A 21,697-nucleotide genomic window follows, 5' to 3' on the forward strand; every position below is an offset into this window, starting at 1 on the left:
AGTGGTCTATGTTTGCCAAGTCATACCATTTCAAACATGTTACTTGCAGCCCACACTGTCCGCAGTCCAATGGGAAGGTTGAAAAAGGGGTGCACATTATGAAACAGCTCATCTGCAAGGCCACGGATTCTGCTTCTGACATCTACATCACGCTGCTTGCATACAGGTCAACCCCACTGTCCACTGGCATGTTGCCGGCTCAACTCCTGATGAACAGGGACCTGCGGACGACACTTCCAGCCATACACTTGCCCAACCTGGATCACCTCCCGGTGCTGCAGAAGGTGCAGCAGCTCCGAAACCAGCAAAAGCAGGGCTATGATGCTCATGCCACCGATTTGCCCGTGTTATCCCCATCAGACACTGTTCGGGCCAGGATCCCCGATGGAGGCTGGTCTGCAGCGCCGGCTCTAGGGTTGCTGGCGCCCCGGGCAAGCTGAACTTCGGCGCCCTTGGGGGGGGTGGGGCCGGGGCCGGGGGGGGGGGGGCGGGGCCGGGGGGCGGGGCTGGGGCCGAGGGGGGGGGGGGGGCGAGCGGGGGGGGGGGGGCGAGCGGGGGGGCGGGGGGGGCGAGCGGGGGGGCGGGGGGGGGCGAGCGGGGGGGCGGGGGGGGGGCGAGCGGGGGGGGGCGGCGAGCGGGGGGGCGGGGCGGGGGCGGGGCCAAGGGGGGCGGGGCCGGGGCCGGGGCCGAGGGGGGGGCGCGGGGGGGGGGGGGGAGGGAGGGGGGCGAGGCCGAGGAGGGGCGGGGGGGCGAGGCCGAGGAGGGGCGGGGGGGGCGAGGCCGAGGAGGGGCGGGGGTGGCGGACCCGAGGGGGGTCATCCAAATAATCTGCTATTGTGGGGGGAGGAAAACAGCAAACTACCCTTCTTTGAACCATCTAGTTCTAACCCTGTTTCACAGGTATGGAAATTCCAGGATTCCAGATGATGGTCCCACTCCCAGACCAGAGAATACATAGACAGGAGTTGACACTGAATGTTTCACTGTCTTTCACGTATAAATTATAACAACCAACTCTTGGACTAAGATCTCACAGGTTGTTCCCCTGGCAATGAAGGAAATTACTGAGAGTAAATAACTGCAAATGGAAATAGTCAACTCCCACCATTCACGGGAATTCCACTCCCACTAGATCTCAAGGTTAAATTGCAAATGGTGAACACAGTTTATAATGGGACGGAATTGAAAAGGCTCAAGGCAAAGTAAGCACAGGGTGGAGAAGCACGTAGTCAAGGGTAAGAGCAAATACCTTCAGATGGGAGGGGGGTGGGAAGAGAGATGTGAAAGAGAGAATAAACAGGACTTCTTTCCTCAGTGAACTGGGTCGTGCACAAATCCAAGAGACAACCAATGTGGTTTGAATTAGCACAAAACCATTGCAGTTAATTGTTCCCTGTTGCATTCTCCATGTCGTCACATTCTCACAATCCTGTTGTTCTACGGTCTATCATTCCTGTTTACGAACCACCATGTGATTCCTCCGCACTCCATCATTCACTGATCTGATCATCGTAGCAGTGAAAAGGAGACAAATATTGACAGGATAAATTAGGTTACTTTCTTTTACTTCATGCCTGCAACTGCCTGACTCCAGGAAATATCCACAGTACACATCAAAATGTTATTATTACTGCATGCTTTCGGCACATTTAATGTGGGTTACACATGATCTGACCTCACTGGCTCCATCCTCCCCGGGTTACACACTGTCTGATCTCACTGGCTCCATCCTCCCCGGGTTACACACTGTCTGATCTCACTGGCTCCATCCTCCCCGGGTTACACACTGTCTGATCTCACTGGCTCCATCCTCCCCGGGTTACACACTGTCTGATCTCACCGGCTCCAACCCCGCGGACCCGAAGGGGGGGCGGACCCGAGGGCGGGGCGGGGGGGGCGGACCCGAGGGCGGGGCGGGGGGCAGACCCGAGGGCGGGGCGGGGGAGACTGAGGGGGGGGGGTGGACCGAGCCGGGGGGCCGCCCTGGGGGCGGGCGGCCACCGCGCATGCGCTGGTTGGCACCGGCCCAACTGCGCATGCGCGGGACCCGAGTCTCTGGCGCCCCCGAGCACATAGCGCCCCGGGCGACAGCCCGAGTTGCCGGTGCCTTGAGCCGGCCCTGCTGGTCTGCTTCAGCTGTCGTTGTTCGATAAGCTGCGCCCCGCTCGCATGTTGTACGTATGGCTGATGATTCTGTTGTGCGACGAAACAGACGGGCACTGCGCAAAGTTGCCGGCCCACAACCACTTTCTTCTCTGTTTCCGTCCGTTGTTTTGCCACCTCCTGATACCTCGAACTACGAGGTCACCAGTCAGGCTTCCATCCTGCCTGTAAAGGCACCGTCATTCCCACCACCACCTCTCCGGCAAGGATCAGACACAAACCCCAGAGACTGGATTTATGAACATTTGTTTTGTTTGCTATGTTCTGTTTTCTCACATTAGACAGCTGTCTTCACACGTAAATACGTTCACATATGCCACCGCTTGTAAATATGTTAATATATGCCACCACACGTAAGTACGTTCCCATATGCCAACAAAACATTTTTTTAAAAGGGGCGATGTCATGATATGCAGACATGCAGATAATGATATACAGACAGGCACAGACAGGCAGCTAATGAACACAGAGAACAGGACATGACCAATGAGCAGGCAGGATACTCAGGGGTGGTCTCTAACTATAAAAGGCACGAGGCGCTCACACTCCACCTCTTTCCACTGATGAATATCTACAGAATGAGTCAGGGTGTATATACAGTATCACACCTCCAGCACGTGGCTAAGAGCTAGTTTGGTTCAGTCAGACAGAGTAATCACACTTTGGTTAGCAGAGAGTCGAACTCATAGCAAACTGTGCTAACTGTGCTACTGGTTCAATAAATCAGATTGAACTAACTTCAAGGTCCGGAGTATCTTTTGGTTTAAAGCTGCATCCAGTTGCAGCCTGTGTTAACCCAGAGTACATAACACGACACTCTCCACATCCACTCTATCGAGGCCTCGCAGTATCCTCTAAGTTTCAATAAGATCCTCCCATCATCCTTCTAAACTCTAACAATTTTACCAACTGTCCATGATGGGGTCTGAACCCATATCCCAGAGTGCTATCCTGAGCCTCTGGATCATAAATCCAGTGAAATTGCCACTGCACCATAATCTCCAGCTTTGCAGTGGAATTCTTGGGTAGAATAATTTTGTGATGAACACCAGCCCTAATATTTCTTTCTCTCTTCTTCCCTTTGCTGTTGTTGGTGGACCGCAGTCTATGAGCTCAACTACTTAAACAATAACTTATGGATCGGCATTGCTATGTTAATTGTCTCGCTCATTGCATCCGCCCTTTACCTGTTGAGCTACATGATGGTAAGTTGTCACTTTCGTCAACAACAGAGGGTACAAGTTCAGGACTTGATGACGTAAAGTGTTTGAATATTGGCTGTTCACACGGGGTAGTAGAATGTAACTACGGGCCAACACCTGAGTAAAAACTGCTGGGGAGATCTCGAGGGTCTGGATCTGAGATGGTTTTGGAGCCTCCAATAATCGCTTATTGTCACGAGTAGGCTTCAATGAAGTCACTGTGAAAATCCCCTAGTCGCCACATTCCAGCGCCTGTTCAGGAAGGCCGGTACGGGAATTGAACCCGCGCTGCTGGCATTGTTCTGCATTACAAGCCAGCTGTTTAGCCCACTGTGCTAAACCAGCCCCACTACCAGTTGTTCCCGACTCCGTGTCAGTCAAGTTAATTCAGGTGATCATCTTTATCTTTATTCATTTTTATGGAATGAGGATGTGGCCGGCTGGACCAGCATTTGTTGCCCATCCCCAGTTGCCCTTCAGAAGGTGGTGATGAGTTGCCTTCTTGAACCGCTGCAGTCCTTGAGGTGTAGATACGCCCACTGTACTGGGAGGGAGTTCGAGGATGTTGCCCCAGCGACAGCGAAGGAATGGCAATATATTTCCAAGTCAGGATGGTGAGTGACTTGGAGGGGAACCTCATGTATCTGCTGCTCTTGTCCTTTTACGCAGAAGGTGGTGAGTGCCTGGAACGCGTTGCCAGGGGAGGTTGTGGAAGCAGATCCATTAACGGCGTTCAAAAGGCATCTTGACAAACACATGGGTAGGATGGGTACAGAGGGATACGGCACAAGGAAGTGCTGAAGATTTTGCAAAGGTTGGTATTAAGCCCGGTACAGGCTTGCAGGGCCGAAGGGCCTGTTCCTGTGTAGTATTGTTCTTTGTTCTTTGTTCTAGATGGTCGTGGTCGTGGGTTTGGAAGGTGCTGCCTAAGGAGCCTTGGTGAGTTACTGCAGTGCATCTTGTAGATGGTACACACAGCTGCCACTGTTCATCGGTGGTGGAGGGAGTGAATGTTTGTGGAACGGGGAGCAATCAAGCGGGGCTGCTTTGTCCTGGATGGTTTTAAACTTCCTGAGTGTTGTTGGAGCTGCGCTCATCCAGGCAAGCGGAGAGTATTCCATTACACTCCTGACTTATGCCTTGTAGATGGTGGACAGGCTTTAGGGAGTCATGGGGTGAATTATGTTGGATTCCTAGCCGGAGGGGGGGGGAATTCAGCGGTGGTATTCTTTTGTCTCCTGTGTACATTCCCTTGGCCGCAGAAAAATACTTTTCCCTGTACTTCAGTGCATTTGACAATAAATATTAATCAATCAATCAATAATGCCATTGAATGTCAAGGGACGATGGTTAGATCCTCTCTTGTTGGAGATGGTCATTGCCTGGGACTTGGGTGGCACAAATGTAACTTGCCACTTGTCAGCCCAAGCCTGGATATTGTCCAGGTCTTGCTGCATTTGGACATGGACTGCTTGATATCTGAGCAGTCACTGCTGAACATTGTGCTGTCATCCGCAAACTCGGTCAAATGCTATCTTGATGTCAAGACCATCACTCTCACCTCTCCTCTGGCATTCAGCTCTTTTGTCCATGTATGAGCCAAGGCTATAATGAGATCAGGAGCTGAGTGACACCGGCGGAACCCAAACTGAGCAATCACCTGGTTTGGTGGTAATGGTAGAGTGGGGGACATGCCAAGCGCTGAGGTTATAGATTATGATCGAGTACAATTCTGCTGCTGCTGATGGCCCACAGCGCCACCTGGATGCCCAATCTTGAGTTGCTGGATCTGTTTGAAGCCTATCCCATTGAGCACGGTGGTAGTGCCACACAACACAATGGAGGGTATCCTCAATGTGAAGCTATGACTGTCTCCACAAGGACTATGCAGTGGTCACTTTTACTGATATTGTCCTGGACAGATCCATCTGCAGCAGGCAGGTTAATGAGGATGAGGGTTTTTCCCTCTTGTTGGTTCTCCCACCACCTACTGCAGTCCCAGTCTAGCAGCTATGTTCTTTAGGACCCGGCCAGCTCGGTCTGTAGTGGTACTACCGAGCCACACTTAGTGATGAACATTGAAGTCCCACGTCCCCCCCCCCCCCCCCCCCCCCCCACCACCCACCCCGAGTATATTCTGAGCCCGTGCCACCTTCAGTGAAGGAGTACTGATTCATCAGCTGAGGGAGACAGTACGTGGTAATCAGCAAGAGGTTTCCTTGCTCATTTCTACCACGGGGCCATGAAAATTTATGGGGTCCAGAGGTGATGTACAGAACTCCCAGGGCAACTCCCTCCAGACTGTGCCCCATCTCTGCTGGGCATGTCCTGCTGGTGAGACAGGACACACCCGGGTGTCTGGGGCATTATCTGTGAGGTACTATTCCGTGGGTATGAATACAGCAGGCTGTCGTTTGACCAGTCTGTGAGATAGCTCTCCTATTTTGTCACCAACCCCCAGACGTTAGTAAGGAGGACTATGCAGCGTCGACAGGGCTGGGTTTACTGTTGTCATGTCTGGTGCCAAGGCCAATGCCAAATGGTCCTTCCTTCCTACTGAACTCTAGAGGTGAGGTAACAGTGATTGCTCTCGATGTCATGGTCACATTGAGCGCGTATGGCGTCAAATAGCCCTGCAAAATGTGGAGCCAATGGGAATTAGGAGGAAAACTCTCCGCTGGTTGGAGTCACACCTGGCACAAAGGAAGATGGTTGTGGTGGTTGCATCATCTCAGCTCCAGGACATCACTGCAGGTGTTCCTCAGGGTAAGAGTCCTAGGCCCAACCATCTTCAGCTGCTTCACCAACCATCCTTCCATCATAAGGCCAGAAGCCTGGATGTTCACGGAAGCTGTCCGTTTCCAAATGCAGCAAGACCTGGACAATATCTAGGATTATGCTGACAAGAGGCAAGTTACATTCATGCCACACAAGGACCAACAGGGGAGAATCACCCCTTGACATTCAATGGCATTAACACCATCACATTCCCCACTATCAACATCCTGGGGGTTACCATTAACCACAAACTGAACTGAACTCATCAACTCTGTGGCTGCAGCAACAGGTCAGAAACTCAGAGTCATGCGATAACTAACTCACCTCCTGACTCCTCAAATCCTGTCCACAAGACCTGACCATAAGACATAGGAACAGAAGTAGGCCATTAGGCCCATCAAATCTACTCCACCATTCAATGAGATCATGACTAATTTGTTGTGATAATTCTCAACTCCAGTTTCCCGCCTTATCCCCATAACCTTTGATTCCTTTACTGATTAAAAATCTGTCTATCTTAATAACCCAACCTCTACAACTCTCTGTGGTAAAGAATTCCACAGACTCATTCCCCTCTGAGAGAGGGTCCATCATCTACAAGGCACAAGTCAGGAGTGTAATGGAATACTTTCCACTTGCCTGGATGAGCGCAGCTCCAACAACACTCAAGAAGCTCAACACCATCCAGGTCAAGCAGCCGGTTTGATTGATCCCCCTTCCACGAACATTCACTCTCTCCACCACCGATGGACAGTGATAGCCGTGTGTCCCATCTACAAGATGCACTGCAGGAACTCACTAAGGTTCCTTCAACAGCACCTTCCAAACCCACGACCACTACCATCTAGTTCAAGAGCAGCAGATACCTGGGAACCCCACCACCTGGAGGTTCCCCTCCAAGTCACTCACCACCCTGACTTGGAAATATATCACTGTTCCTTCACTGTCGCTGGGGCAAATTCCTGGTACTGCCTCCCTAACAGCACAGTGGCTGTTTTTGATATGGGCAGTTAGGGATGGGCAATGAATGCTGGGCTAGCCAGCGAAGCCACCATCCTACAGATGAATAAAAAATGGTTTGGTCTCCATAGACCAGGGGCTGCTTTAGCACAGTGGGCTAAACAGCTGGCTTGTAATACAGATCAATGTCAGCAGCACGGGTTCTCATACCAGCCTCCCCGAATAGGCGCCGGAATGTGGCGACTAGGGGCTTTTCACAGTAACTTCACTGAAGCCTACTCGTGACAATAAGCTATTATTATTGTTATATTTCAGAAAGCAGTTTGATGCAGTTCAGAGAAATTTGACTTGACTGATTCCTGGAATGAGGCGGAGTACTTGGAAGTGCATGATTAAATAGGACTGAGTCAGCACAGCTTTGTCAAGGGGAAGTTATGCCTGACAAATCTGTTAGAGTTCTTTGAGGAGGTAACAAGGAAGTTAGACAAAAGAGAACCAGTGGACATGATTTATTCAGATTTCCAGAAGGCCTTTGACAAGGTGCCGCATAGGAGCCTGTTAAATAAGTTAAGAGCCCATCGTGTTAAGGGTAAGATCCTGGCATGGATACAGGATTGGCTGACTGGCAGAAGGCAGAAAGTGTGGATAAAGGGGTCTTTTTCAGGATGGCAGCCGGTGACTAGTGGTGTGCCTCAGGGGTCTGTGCTGGGACCACAACTTTTCACAATATACATTAATGATCTGGAAGAAGGAACTAAAGGCACTGTTGCTAAGTTTGCAGATGATTCAAAGATCTATAGAGGGACAGATAGTATTGAGGAAGCAGGGGGGCTGCAGAAGGACTTGGACAGGCTAGGAGAGTGGGCAAAGAAGTGGCAGATGGAATACAATGTGGAAAAGTGTGAGGTTATGCATTTTGGAAGGAGAAATGGAGGCATAGACTATTTTCTAAATGGGGAAATGCTTCGGAAATCAGAAGCACAAAGGGACTTGGGAGTCCTTGTTCACGATTCTCTTAAGGTTAACAAGCAAGTTCAGTCGGCAGTTAGGAAGGCAAACGCAAAGTTAGCATTCATGTCAAGAGGGCTAGAATACAAGACCGGGGATGGACTTCTGAGGCTGTATAAGACTCTGGTCAGATCCCCATTTGGAGTATTGCGTGAAGTTTTGGGCCCCGTATCTAAGGAAGGATGTGCTGGCCTTGGAAAGGGTCCAGAGGAGGTTCACAAGAGTGATCTCTGGAATGAAGAACCTGTTGTATGAGGAACGGTTGAGGACTCTGGGTCTGTACTCGTTGGAGTTTAGAAGAATGAGGAGATCTCAATCTCAGACTAAAGGGACGATCCTTTAAAACAGAGATGTGGAGGAATTTCTTCAGCCAGAGGTTGGTGAATCTGTGGAACTCTTTGCCGCAGAAGGGTGTGGAGGCTAAATCTGTCTTTGAGACAGAGATGGATAGGTTCTTGATTAATAAGTGGATCGGGGTTATGGGGAGAAGGCAGGAGAATGGGGATGGGAAAATATCAGCCGTGATTGAATGGCGGAGCAGACTCGATGGGCCGAGTGGCCTAATTCTGCTCCTTTGTCTTATGGTCTGCTGGTTATCCTATGAGGAAAGGTTAGACCTGTTGGGCCTGTATGAGTTTAGAAGACATAAAACATGAACGATCCCGTGGGAACGAGACAAGGTGGATTCTGAAAGGATGCTTCCTCTTGCGGGAGGGACTAGAACCAGGGGACACAATTTAAAAACAAGGGGCGCAATTCTCCGCACTCACGACGGTGCGGAGAATAGCGTGGTGCGTAAAATTTTACGGCCACGCTAGTCCGACGCCCTCCCGCTATTCTCCCCCCTCCCCACGCCCGACTCCCGATACGAATCGCTGCTGCCGTTTTTTTACGGCCATCAGCGATTCTCAGCTGGCCGATGGGCCGAGTTCCAAGCCCTTTACGGCTGTTTTTACGAACGGCAAACACACCTGGTCTGGCCGTTCGTAAAAACGGCCGTAAAGTGCCGATTTTTAAAACCATGGCACCGATTGGCACGGCAGTACCACGGCCGTGCCAAGGGTGCCATGGGCCCGCGATCGGTGGGCACCGATCGCGGGCAGCGGGTCCGATACCCGCGCACTCTTTGTCCTTCCGCCGCCCCGCTGTATCACTTCGCGGGGCGGCTGAGGGGCATCCCGGCCCGCACATGCACGGGTTTCGAGCAAATGCGCGATGACGTCATCCGCGCATGCGCGGGTTGGAGTCTTCCAATCCGCGTATGCGCGGCTGACGTCATGTGACGCGTCAGCCGGCGCAAACTCTGGCAAGCGGGCTTAACGAAATTCGTTAAGCCCGCGATGCCGGAGTTTACGGCGGCGGCATGCTAGCCCCGACCAGGGACCAGAATCGGTTCCCTGTCGGGGAGGGGGAGGCTGGCGTCAAACCCGCCCGGATTTGACACCAGCCTTACGATTTCTCCCTCTCTGGGAGAATCGCGCCCAAGGAGTCTCCCATTTCGGGGCTGTTTAGCTCACTGGGCTAAATCGCTGGCTTTGAAAGCAGACTAAGAAGGCCAGCAACATGGTTCGATTCCTGTAACAGCCTCCCCGAACAGGTGCTGGAATGAGGCGACTAGGGGCTTTTCACAGTAACTTCATTTGACGTCTACTTGTGACAATAAGCGATTTTCATTTCATTTTCATTTTCATTTCAGAAAGTGATGAGGAGATTTGTTTCTCTCTCAGAGCCTCGTGCCTTTGGCATTCTCTTCCCCAGAGAGGAGTGGAGGCTGTGGGTCCTTGAACTGTTTTAAGGCGGAAGTTGAGGGGCGCGATTCTCCGCACCCCACGCCGGGTAGGAGAATCGCGGGAGGGCCAGGCGAATCGTGCCACGCCGCCCTGGCTCCCCCTGCGATTCTCCCCCCCCCCCCCCCCCCCCCCCCAAAAATGGCGTGTCGCGTTTTTTGACAGGCCGCTCGGAGAATTGCCGCTAAACGGCGACCGACGATTCTCCGGCCCGGATGGGCTGAGCGGCCTGCCGAAGCCGACAGGTCCACGCCAGCGCCAACCACACCTGGTCGCTGCCGGTGTGAACAGCGTGCGACCGGTGAGTGTGGGGCCTGTGGGGGGCAGAGGCAGGATCGAGCACCACGGGCGTGCTCAGCTCCTAGCCCCCCGGGGGGGGGGGGGGGTAATAGGGGGCGAGGAGCGGCCTCTGACGCCGGAGTGAAACACTCCGGTTTTCACTCCAGCGTCGGCTGTTTGTCTCCCTTTGGGAGAATTGCGGCCGGGGAGTCTCGGGTGTGAGGGGAAATTGGAGTTGAGGTCACAATCTGAGCAGCCACGGTCTTATTGAGTGGTTGAGCAGGCTGAAGGGGCTGAATGGCCTGAGGTCTGGAATTCCCTCCCCGTTAAACCTCTTTGCCTCTGTCGTCCTTCATTATGTCGTGGCCTAACACTGGGGAAGTTCCGAGGGACAAAGGGACCTTGGTGTGTTTCTCCACAGATCTCTGAAGGCAAAAGGGCAGGATAATAGGGAGGTGAAAAAGGCAGATGGGACACCCGCTTTTATCAATCGGGGCTTAAATTACAAAAGCAGGAAGGTCATGTTGGAGTTGCATAGGGTGAGGCCACAGCGGGAGTACTGTGTGTAATACTGGTCACCACATTATAGGAAGGATGTGATTGCGCTGGAGGGGGTGCAGAGGAGATTCACCAGGATGTTGCCTGGGATGGAACATTTAAGTTATGAAGAGTGGTTGGATAGGCTTGGGTTGTTTTCTCTGAAGCAGAGAAGACTGAGGGGCGACCTGATGGAGGTGTACAGGATTATGAGGGGCATGGGCAGGGTGGATAGGGAGCAGCTGTTCCCCTTAGTTTAAAGGTCAGTTATGAGGGGATACAAGTTCAAAGTGGGGGCAGAAGGTTTGAGGGGAAACGTTTTTGCCCAGAGGGTGGCGATGGTCTGGAATGCATTGCTGGGGAGGGTGGGAGAGGTGGGTTGCCTCACTTTCTTTAAAAAGTACCTGGGTGAGCACATGGCACGCCATAACATGCAAGGCAATGGATTTAGTGCTGGCAAATGGGATTAGGTAGGCAGGTCAGATGTTTTTCATGCCTTTCTGCCTTTCTCCCCTCCACAACCCTCATTTTCCCCACCTCTAATATCCAGGGCGGCATGCAGTTTGCTGGATTCTTCATCTTCCTGATTCTGTTGGGCCTATGGCTCATTATCACATCCATCGGCAGGAGGAACCTCATCATCGATTTGGACGAGGACACCTATGAATTCTACATCCACCGTTACCTTCAGCACAAGGGCACCCTGGACGAAGTCTACATCAGGCTTACCGCCCAGAAATCCGGTGAGTGCAATGAAACTTTGTGCTTCACGTCTCTGACTCCATCCAGCGCCTGGCCCAGTAAACACAGTTGAGCTAAGAAAGAAGCCAGGTCACTCACTAACCTGTTGATGCGGTTCAGTTCTGCACCTTTAAGATGCCCAATGTGCGTCTTCTCTGAGAAGCAGGTCCTGCCCCTGGCCATAAACCAGAAGCTCTGGGTTCAAGTCCCACCCCAGAACTTGGTGCGTTCCCAATGTGGCCAATCAGGTTGAGTATCAACCTGTCAATCCTTCCAACACACACCAATGAGAGGCGGTAAAAGTGGGAGTGATAGGGCAGCACGGTGGCACAGTGGTTAGCATTGCTGCCTACGGCGCTGAGGACCCTGGTTCGAATCCCGGCCTTGGGTCACTGTCCGTGTGGAGTTTGCACATTCTCCCCGTGTCTGCGTGGGTTTCACCCCCACAACCCAAAAATGTGCAGGGTAGGTAGATTGGCCACTCTAAATTGCCCCTTAATTGGAAAAAATGAATTGGGTACTCTAAATTTATTTTTAAAAAAATTTTTTTAAAGTGGGAGGGATTCCTCGTCACCCATGTGATGGAAAGAACATTGGACACTCTACCATGACTCTCTGCAGCTGCAGACCACAACATGCATGTTGTCACAGTCACTCGGCCTCAGTTGTACACCACCTCCCGAGGAGCGTGTTGTCCTGTACACTGTTTGCCGTTCACGCTGTGGCTAATTGAGAATGTGTGGCTCGTGGGAATCTAGAATAGGCGCATAAAGATGTAATTCATTCGAAATTACAGGTGGGACCTAAATGAGAATCCAGATATTTTGATTGAGAATCCAGCTGTGAATAATTGTCAGTCCAGGTGTGGATACGTGGAACTCCTGGCCACCTCCAGGCATCCAGATGTGATTAACTGGGAATACAGATGTTGTTAATTGAGACACTGGACTGGGTTCATCTGGAATTTAGATGTGAATAATTGGGAATCCAGAAGAGGACAAGTTTATTGGTGATTATTAAATAAAAAATAGACACTCATATAATAATAATAATAATAATCGCTTATTGTCATGAGTAGGCTTCAATGACGTTACTGTGAAAAGCCCCTAGTCGCCACATTCCGGCGCCTGTTCAGGGAGGCAGGTACGGTGTGTATTCTCGTTTTCATGGATTGCGCATGTGAACTTTTAACTTTTCTGTGTGTTTATTGATAACGCAGGAAGCCTGAAAACAGTGTGCAAATGTTTACTTTGGCTGTTGTGACTGCTTTAATTCGTCTTCAGGTGTGATTCATTAGACACTTTAATCAAAACAAAGTTTATTATAAGAACGTAGTCAACATATGTAAAACAGTTATCAAGAATTTGTTGTCAATGACAAACACGTAAAAACACACAACTGCTACAGTAATCTATATAACACTTAATGAATTTCCCTTAGTAGCTGTTCCTATTCAACAACAAACTCCAATAAACCAAAACCCCTTTCAAGGGTGTGGCCCAGCACACTGTAATCTCCCTTGAATGAGACAGTTCCTTTCCCGGAGATTCCAGTCAGCAGAGTCAAAACTCCTTCCGAAAAGCAACTCTAGCTTTAAAATTACCAAGGCAGGTCGCCACACCCAATGTGCTTTCAGTTCCCTGGAGCATCTTGTTATGGGAGCGGCATTTTCAGAACCCCAAAATGTATCATGGAGTTCAACCAACCTCTCCCTTTAATGTATTGTTGCTTTTGAAGCACACGGCTTGGTCTCCAGGTGTGGTATTACAATAATGGACACAAAACACAAAACAATGTTTATTCCATGAATTCAACTTAACCTTTTGACATAAACATTGGATCCCTTAACACCCCTTACTTCAAAGATAACCCCAAAAATAATACAACACTAAATAATTCCTCAAAATGTTCCTTCAAACCTCCAAAAGACTTAACACCTTTAAACAGAAACACATCAGGTTACAGACATTACTATTATGAGTTTAAATCACCCAAATGATTCAGAGATAGTCTTTCCTGGCAGAGATCACAGCAGATCCAGCTCACTGCAAACACAGACACACCTAAGCTCTTTTCCTCAAAACTGGCTTTCTCCTTTCAAACAGCTCACAGCAAACCAGCCAGGCACTTTTCAGCTGCTCTCTCAAACTGAAACCTAAACACTGCAAAATGGCTGAGCTAAAAAACCCAGCTCCACCCACACTCTGACATCACTTCAGTAATATGAGCTGCCCATTTCTTAAAGGTACATTGCTTAAACTTCCATTTCTTAAACGTACTCTCACATGACAATCTATAAAATAAACAGAGTAAACAAAGGAAAACGCTGCTTCTTTCTTCTGCAGTTAAAAACCAACAAACCGCAACTGAAACAAAAATACTAAACCCCCTCTCACCTGACAGCCACAGCCCAGCTCCACCCACAAATGACATCACTGAAGCCGTGCTACACGCCATGTGATAAGACAAAACCTTTCTTAAAGGGACACTCACTATAATTATGGCTAGTGATTGCTATTGGAAAGCAGGTTGGAGACAGACCATAGTTAACCCTGCTGCCCCCCTCCTTATTCACTGATGAAGCACAGAACAGGAGACAAATATTTCTGCACTTTCTAATCTTTTATTTACAGAGATACATATCACAAGCATAGGACTCCAAACTGAACAACCGCAATTTCAATATAATAAATGCAAAAGATTACAGATGCTGGAGATCTCAAATAAAAACAGAAAATGCTGGAAAACCACAGCAGCAGATGGCAGCATCTGTGGAAAATATTTTGAATCCAATATGACTCGTCTTCTGAACTGTTAGCCATAATTTCAGTCTGCTCCTAAGTATAGAAACATAAGTTAATGGCACTTCCTGGATACAATTAAATACTCAATTCAAATGCAATTAACAGTGGGTCTTGGAGCCAGAGCTGGCATCTATTGTACCCTCAAGGGCAGCTGGGACCTCAACATCTTGGGTAAGTTACATCATGTCTTCTCGCAGAAGGTGGTAAATTTGTGGAACTCGCTGCCCCATAGTACGGTGGAACTTGGGCCATTAAATGGCTTCAAGAAGGAGATAGATATATTTCTGATTTTAAAAATGGGTTAAAGGGATATGGGCAACAGGTGGGGAGGTGGATTTGAGACCAGGAAGAGATCAGCCATGATCTGATTGAATGGCAGAGCAGGCTCGAGGGGCTGAAATGCCTACTTCTGCTCCTAATTCCTATGTTCACCCAACCTAATAGGATGGATTGTACAGTGACTGGGCAGGGATTGATGGATGAAGTAGTGTTCATGGTTGGGTTGGTGGATGGCTGGAGTGGTGCCCATCGTCAGGTCCCTGAGCTGTGTAGTCAAGAGGGCATACGGTATGCTTGCCTTCATTGGCTGGGGCATTGAGCATAAAAGTTAGCAAGTCATGTTGCAGCTGTATAGAACCTTAGTTAGGCCATACTTGGAGTATAGTGTTCAATTCTGCTTGCCACACTACCAGAAGGATGAGGAGGCTTTAGAGAGGGCGCAGAAGAGATTTACCAGCCTGTTGCCTGGTATGGAGGGAATTAGCTATGAGGAGCGGTTGAATAAACTCGGTTTGTTCTCACTGGAACAACGGAGGTTGAGGGGCGACCTGATGGAGGTCTAAAAATCTTGAGGGGCATAAACAGAGTGGATAGTCAGAGACTTTTTCCCAGGGTAGAGGAGTTAATTACTAGGGGGCATAGGTTTAAGGTGTGAGGGGCAAGGTTTAGAGGAGAGGTACAAGGCAAGTTTTTTACACTGAGGGTAGTGGGTGCCTGGAACTCGCTGCCGGAGGAGGTGGTGGAAGCAGGGACGATAGTGACGTTTAAGGGGCATCTGGACAAATACATGAATAGGATGGGAATAGAGGGATATGTACCCAGGAAGTGTAGAAGATTTTAGTTTAGACGAGCAGCATGGTCGGCACAGGCTTGGAGGGCCGAAGGGCCTGTTCCTGTGCTGTATTTTTCTTTGTTCTGTGGAAGGAGGGTGTTGGATGTAGCCTTTCCCACTCTGTGTTAGATAACTATCGATCTTCTTCGATGGCCTTTTCCAGGACAGGGCAAGTTTTACTACAAATTAATCCTGAATGGTACTTACATTGAAGTAATAAGTCTGACTGGGATCAAGTTCTCCACCAATCGAGAGGTAACTTTTATTTGTATTTCTATGAGGTAAATACACACCAAAAGGTATAAAGTGCCAGAAAGAAATTAGCCCTCAATGTGTTTGCTGATTACAATAGATCAGGTTTGAACCTGTGCTGAGTTAGACAGGAACTATGTATTGATCCAGCTCCAAAAACTCTTTTCTTGCTCCATTACTTTGAACACAATGCCCTTGACACGCGGTCCTCGTTCTTGCTTCATATGAAACGCTGGACAGTAATATTGCAGACCCATCTAGTTCGTAGACTCTTAGAATCCCTAGAGTGCAGATAGAGGCCATTCGGCCCATCGAGTCTGCACCAACCCTCCGAAAGAGGACCCGACCGAGGACCACTCCCCACTAGCCCTGTAACTCCACCTAACCTTTTGAAAATTTAGGGGCAATTTAGCGCGGCCAATCCACCTAACCTGCGCATCTTTGGACTGTGGGAGGAAACCGGAGCACCCGGAGGAAACCCACGGGGAGAAAGTGCAAACTCCACACAGACTATCACCCAAGGTCAGAATCGAACCTGGGACCCTGGCGCTGTGAGGCAGCCGTGCGAACCACCATGCCACTCGCTGTCCATCTTCTGCCTTCCCCCCCCCCCCCCCCCCCCCCCCCCCCCCCCCCACCTCCAGTGGTGGAGAGCTTTGGGATCCATGGGTCCAAAATCACCTGTTCCTCTCCAGTACATTGTACTCGCCGCACATCATGTCACAAATTACTTATTTACTGTATCTGTTTTTCTTCTTTCATGGCATGTTGCATCAGAGTACAAGATAAAATACCAGAGGAGGAGATTTAAAATTGGGATGGAGCGTACCACCAGGAGAGTCTGAGAATTCAGACTCGTTCCCTTCTGCGTTCGCTCATCTCACCTGAAGCAGCCTTGATGGGCACTGAGGGGGGAAGGGGGGTCAGGTTTGAAGTTGCCCTTTGATGGGCCTTCATGTGGTTGGCCAGCTCACCAGCTCAATTGGGCAAGGTGGTGGGAGAATTTGGTGCGTGAGTCTGGGGCCCACAGTAGCGGGCAGGAGCCCAGTGCCCTCTGAATGGGATTGGCGGGGTCCAAACTTTTCAGTCGAGTCAAATTAAAAAAAAAATGCCAGGCCTCATGATAGACAGATGATAATAATTGTTTCTTTTTTTCCCCAGAAGCTTGAAAAGTTAGGAATGAGGCTGGCTGCCAAGTTAAACTTGAACTATTTCGATTGTGTGGATTTAACAGCCAATCATGTCATCAGGCACTGGCCTCAGCACAAATCCGAAGACCCAGCAGAGAAAACAAAGGATTGTGCTGTGTGTGTTTAAGAGCATCTTATAAAAAGAGAGAGAGTGCTGCTCAGTCAAAGGAATGTTCCTCCTGATATTTGAAATGCAATCTCCAATCTACAGTTACCTTTGCTTTCCCGTGGTTCCTTAAAGCCTCATAACTCAGGAATGACAGTGTCTTACAGAGATATGGGGAAATGTAGTACACTTCTGCAGTTTTGTAGATGGGACATTAATTACTAAGTAAGATGGGATCCTGGGCATCTGGCCTGAAAAGAGGTGAGCTTCAGCCGTCTGTCTCCTTAGGTCCTGCCGTTCTGTCTCACATTCCTCTATTCTTCAGAGCGCATATACCCAGGGCAGGATTCTCCGAAATGGAGGTAGAGTCTCCGCGCCGTCGTGAACGCCACAGGTGGCCAGCATGGCGCTGGAGCGGTTCACGCCACTCCAGCTTCACTTCCTGGCGCCAACTGGGCGCCGCGCCAACCCGCGCATGCGCGGGGGACTTCCTCAACGTGGGGGCCCCGACGCAACATGGCGTGGGGGTTCAGGGGCCGGCCGCGTAACAAAATAGGGCCGGGGCTGGAGAGGCCGGACCACCGATTGGTGGGCCCTGATCACGGGTCCCCATTGGAGGCCCCCCCCCCCCCGGTGAAGGAGCTCCCCTCCCACAGGCCGTCCCCCGACCCTGTGCGCAGAGTTCCCACCGGCTGTGGACGGCGCCGGCGGGACTCTGCCCATTCCGCGCGGCCGCTCGGCCCAACAATGCCCGATAATCGGCGGCCCAGCCGTGGACAACGACCCGCAACCGACACCGCGCCAAACACACCGGCGCAAATGCCGCCGATTCTCCGCTCCTCAGAGAATCGTGTGCCAACGTCGGGGCGGCGTGGCGCAATTGCGGCGATTCTCCGGCCCGGCACAGGGCTTGGAGAATCCCGCCCGCCTCTCAATATAGGACAATTCTCACACCCCGGAACAAAGGTAGTGAACCTTCACTGCACTATTCCCAGTCTATCTATATCCTTCCTGAAATAGGAAGAGCAAAGCTGAGTACAGTACTCCAGATGTGATCCAAGACCTCTTTATTCCCGTACCAATCCCTTTACAATAAAATCCAACAGGCCATTTTCCTTTATAGTTTCACACTAATTTGTGCTCCTTGCAGGAGAACATTCAATTCTTCTCCATATCAACAGTTGCAATCAGAGAATCGGGGAATCCCTACAGTGCAGGAGGCTATTCGGCCCATCAAGTCTGCACCGACCCTTTGAATGAGAAATCTACCCATGTCCACCTCGCCCGATCTCTGTAACCCAACCCTGGACACCAAGGGGTAATTTTTCACGGCCAATCCACCTAACCCGCACATCTTTGGACTAACCCAAGCAGACACGGGGGGAAAGTGTAAACTCCACACAGACAGTGACCCGAGGATAGAATCGAACCCGGGTCCCTGGCGCTGTAAGGCAGCAGTGCTAACCACCTAGATGTTTCATAATTTAAAAAAAATAATTCTGCTTTTCTATTCTTAGTCCCAAAGTGAATAACTCCACTTTCCGATATTATATTCCATGTGCCATCATGCTGCCCACTCACTAAACCTGTCTATATAATTTTGCTGCCTCTCCGTGTCCTCTGCACAGCTTACCTTTCCATCTAGCTTTGCACCCTGAACAGGCGCCGGAATGTGGCGACTAGGGGCTTTTCACAGTAACTTCATTTGAAGCCTACTTGTGACAAGCCATTTTCATTTCTTTTCATTTCATCATCAGCAAACTTAGATACAGTACTCTCTGTCTAAGTCATTAATACAGATTGTAAATAGGTGAGGAATCAACACTGTGCCACTCCACCAGTCACAGCCTGCCAACTTGAAAATGCCCCATTTACGCCTATTCTCTGTTTCCTGACCACAAATCAATTCTTTATCCATGGCTAATATATCGCCCCCAGCACCATGAGCCCTCATCGTGTTCATTAACCCTTTGTGTGGCACCTTATCAAAAGCCTTTTGGAAATCCAAATGTAGTACATCTACTGACTCCCTTTTATCTATCCGACGATCCTCAGGAAACTTTAGTGAATTTGTCAATCCATACTAGCAGCAAAATACCTACCAGCACTAACCCCCAGCTGCAACCTGCTATTGGCTTCCCCTTGTCAGTCAAACTCTAATTAGCTACATATTGGAAGACTTGATGTGTAGATGCCGACGTTGGACTGGGATGAGCACAGTAAAAAGTCTGACAACACCAGGTTAAAGTCCAACTGTTTTTTTTGGAATCACTAGCTTTCGGAGCGTAGCTCCTTCATCAGGTCGTTTGTGGGTGGCACAGTAGCACAGCGGTTAGCACTGTGACTTCACAGCTCCTGGGTCCCAGGTTCGACTGCCGGCTTGGATCACTGTCTGTGCGGTGTCTGCACGTTCTCCCCACGTAGGTTTCCTCCGGGTGCTCCGGTTTACTCCCACAGTCCAAAGATGTGCAGGTTAGGTGGATTGGCCATGATAAATTGCCCCTTGGTGTCCAAAAAGGTTAGGAGGGGTTATTGGGTTACGGGGATAGGGTGGAGGCATGGGAGTCTTTCCAAGGGTCGGTGTACACTCGATGGGCCAAATGGCCTCCTTCTGCACTGTAAATTCTATGTGCTAGTTGCTGTGTATTGTCTGCACCGGGTTGACTGTTCTCACTCGTGCGTTCGGGGGCATCTCTCAGGAACATCTCTCATTTGTCTCCAGCCGTCAAGGCCCTAAGCTCCGAAATTGTCTCCCTAAATATCTCTGTCTCTGTACCTCTCTTCCCTTAGATGCCCCTTATTGTCTTTGTGGCTTAGTGTCAAATTTTGCTTGAGAACATTCCTGTGAAAAGTATTTATTACAGTAAAGGGCGTCGTATAAATACAAATAGCTATCATTCGATTTGTGTTGTTCAAATCACTTCCTTGGTTACCTCCCTGCCCTGCGTGTCGGGTTATCCATTAACAGTTCGGCCCAATTTCCTGTGGTCAGTTTATTTCTATATCCTTTGAAGATTGCCTTGCATATTCTTAAAACCCTGTGAGTTTCCCTGCTCAAATCACATGTCAACCTCAAATCAAAGCCTGTTCACTATTCACAAAATGGTCGCTGATCATGAAGCTGTTGATTTATTCTGGTGCATTGAATCTAGTTTGACATGTTCCATTGTTTGTTTTAAATGTATCGCTCCGGGAACTAGTCCTCAAAGCATTCCGCAAATTCAATACCTTTGAGCTGTTGTGCCAAGCGGTGATGAAATAGGAGAAGACGATTACGACTGTTTAAGACAGAGAGGAGGAGAAATTTCTTCACCCAGTGAATGGTGAGCCTGTGGAACCACTGGAAGTAGTTGAGGGTGACCAGTCTGCAGTCTGGTGGGGGTAGGGGGGCGTTGTGATTGGGGGGGTGGGCAGAATGGGAGGTGGGGGACTAGTTCCCGGAGCGATACGTTTGAAACAAACAATAGAACATGTCAAACTAGATTCAGTAATGAGTAATGCACCACCCGTGTGTCCCGCTTTCTCTCAGAGTGCCATCCAGTGAGCCAGTTATGCTGGCAAACCTTGTTCTGCACACTCAACCCAGACCTCAGCTGGGAACATTAGGGAGTTTGTGCTTAGGTACCCTCCCCTGATCCACACACTTACCCCTTGGCCACGAGAGGGTCCACGGAGCAGAATGCTTAGAGGGCTTGGCAGGGCAGGTGAATAAAGAGAACAAAGAAAAATTTAAGATGGAGGTAGACAGATTCTGGTTAGGTTATTGGCAGGTAGATGGGAACGTGGAATTCAAAACAAACAGACCAGCCATGATCTTGTTAAATGGCGGAGCAGACTGGAGGGGCCAGATGGCCTATTCCTGCTCCTCGTTCTTTTGTCCTTCAGCTCAATGTGGTGACTCACCACCATCACCTTCTCCGGGCTGTTTAGCACAGGGCTAAATCGCTGGCTTTGAAAGCAGACCAAGGCAGGCCAGCAGCACGGTTCAATTCCCGTACCAGCCTCCCCAAACAGGCGCCGGAATGTGGCAACTAGGGGTTTTTCCACACTTGGGGGCTTTGCATCCCTCCACAATAACAAGAGCCTCCTCCGGGCTACCAAGGAGGCAAAGGCCAGAACTCCGGCCTCTTTCGACTCCTGCGCTCCCGGATCCTACGATACCCCAAATATCGCTATCCCCCAACTCGGTTTTACCCGAGTGTCCAAGACCTTGGACATAACCTTTGCAAAGCCCTTGCAAGCGCCGGGCATGCCCAGAACATATGGGCATGGTTTGCTGGGCTCCCCGAACACCTCACACATCTGTCCTCCACCCCAAAAAACGTACTCATCCTCGCCCCTGTCATATGCGCCCTGTGTAACACTTTAAACTGGATCAGGCTGAGCCTGGCGCAAGATGAGGAGGAATTGACCCTGCCCAGGGCGTCAGCCCACAGGCCCTCATACAGCTCCTCACCCAGCTACTCCTCCCATTTGCCCTTCAACTCCTCCACCGAGGCTTCCTCCGCCTCCTGCAGCTCCTGGTATATCTCCGGGATCTTACCCTCTCCGACACACACACCCAAAATCACCCTGTCCTGTATCCTTCGGGCAGGCAGCAATGGAAATCCTCCGACCTTCTTCCTAACAAACACCCAAACCTGCATGTACCTGAAGGCATTTCCCGGAGGTAACCCGAATTTCTCCTCCAGTGTCTTTAAGCTGGCAAAAGTCCCGTCAATTAATAGATCTCCCAGCCTTCTAATTTCTGCCCGGTGCCAGCTTCGGAACCCACCATCT

General features: G+C 50.1%; 1 protein-coding gene across 2 annotated transcripts in view; it reads left to right on the plus strand.

Moving 5' to 3' along the window:
• The window catches only part of LOC119966638 (transmembrane protein 249-like), a 30,329-nt gene extending 13,303 nt beyond the window's left edge, over nt 1-17,026 (plus strand). Inside the window, exons 2-5 of one of the 2 annotated variants that reach the window (XM_038798675.1) lie at nt 3,268-3,368; nt 11,265-11,457; nt 15,534-15,625; nt 16,787-17,026. In XM_038798675.1, coding sequence (XP_038654603.1) covers nt 3,268-3,368; nt 11,265-11,457; nt 15,534-15,625; nt 16,787-16,939 — 539 coding nt within the window. In that variant the 3' untranslated portion in view covers nt 16,940-17,026. Of the gene's footprint in view, nt 1-3,267; nt 3,369-11,264; nt 11,458-15,533; nt 15,626-16,783 lie in introns of both variants that reach the window. The other variant, XM_038798674.1, reaches the window with a different exon arrangement.
• The last annotated feature ends 4,671 nt before the right edge of the window (nt 17,027-21,697 follow it).

Source organism: Scyliorhinus canicula, chromosome 5 (genome assembly GCF_902713615.1).
Source record: "Scyliorhinus canicula chromosome 5, sScyCan1.1, whole genome shotgun sequence".
Classification (NCBI taxonomy): Eukaryota; Metazoa; Chordata; class Chondrichthyes; order Carcharhiniformes; family Scyliorhinidae; genus Scyliorhinus; species Scyliorhinus canicula.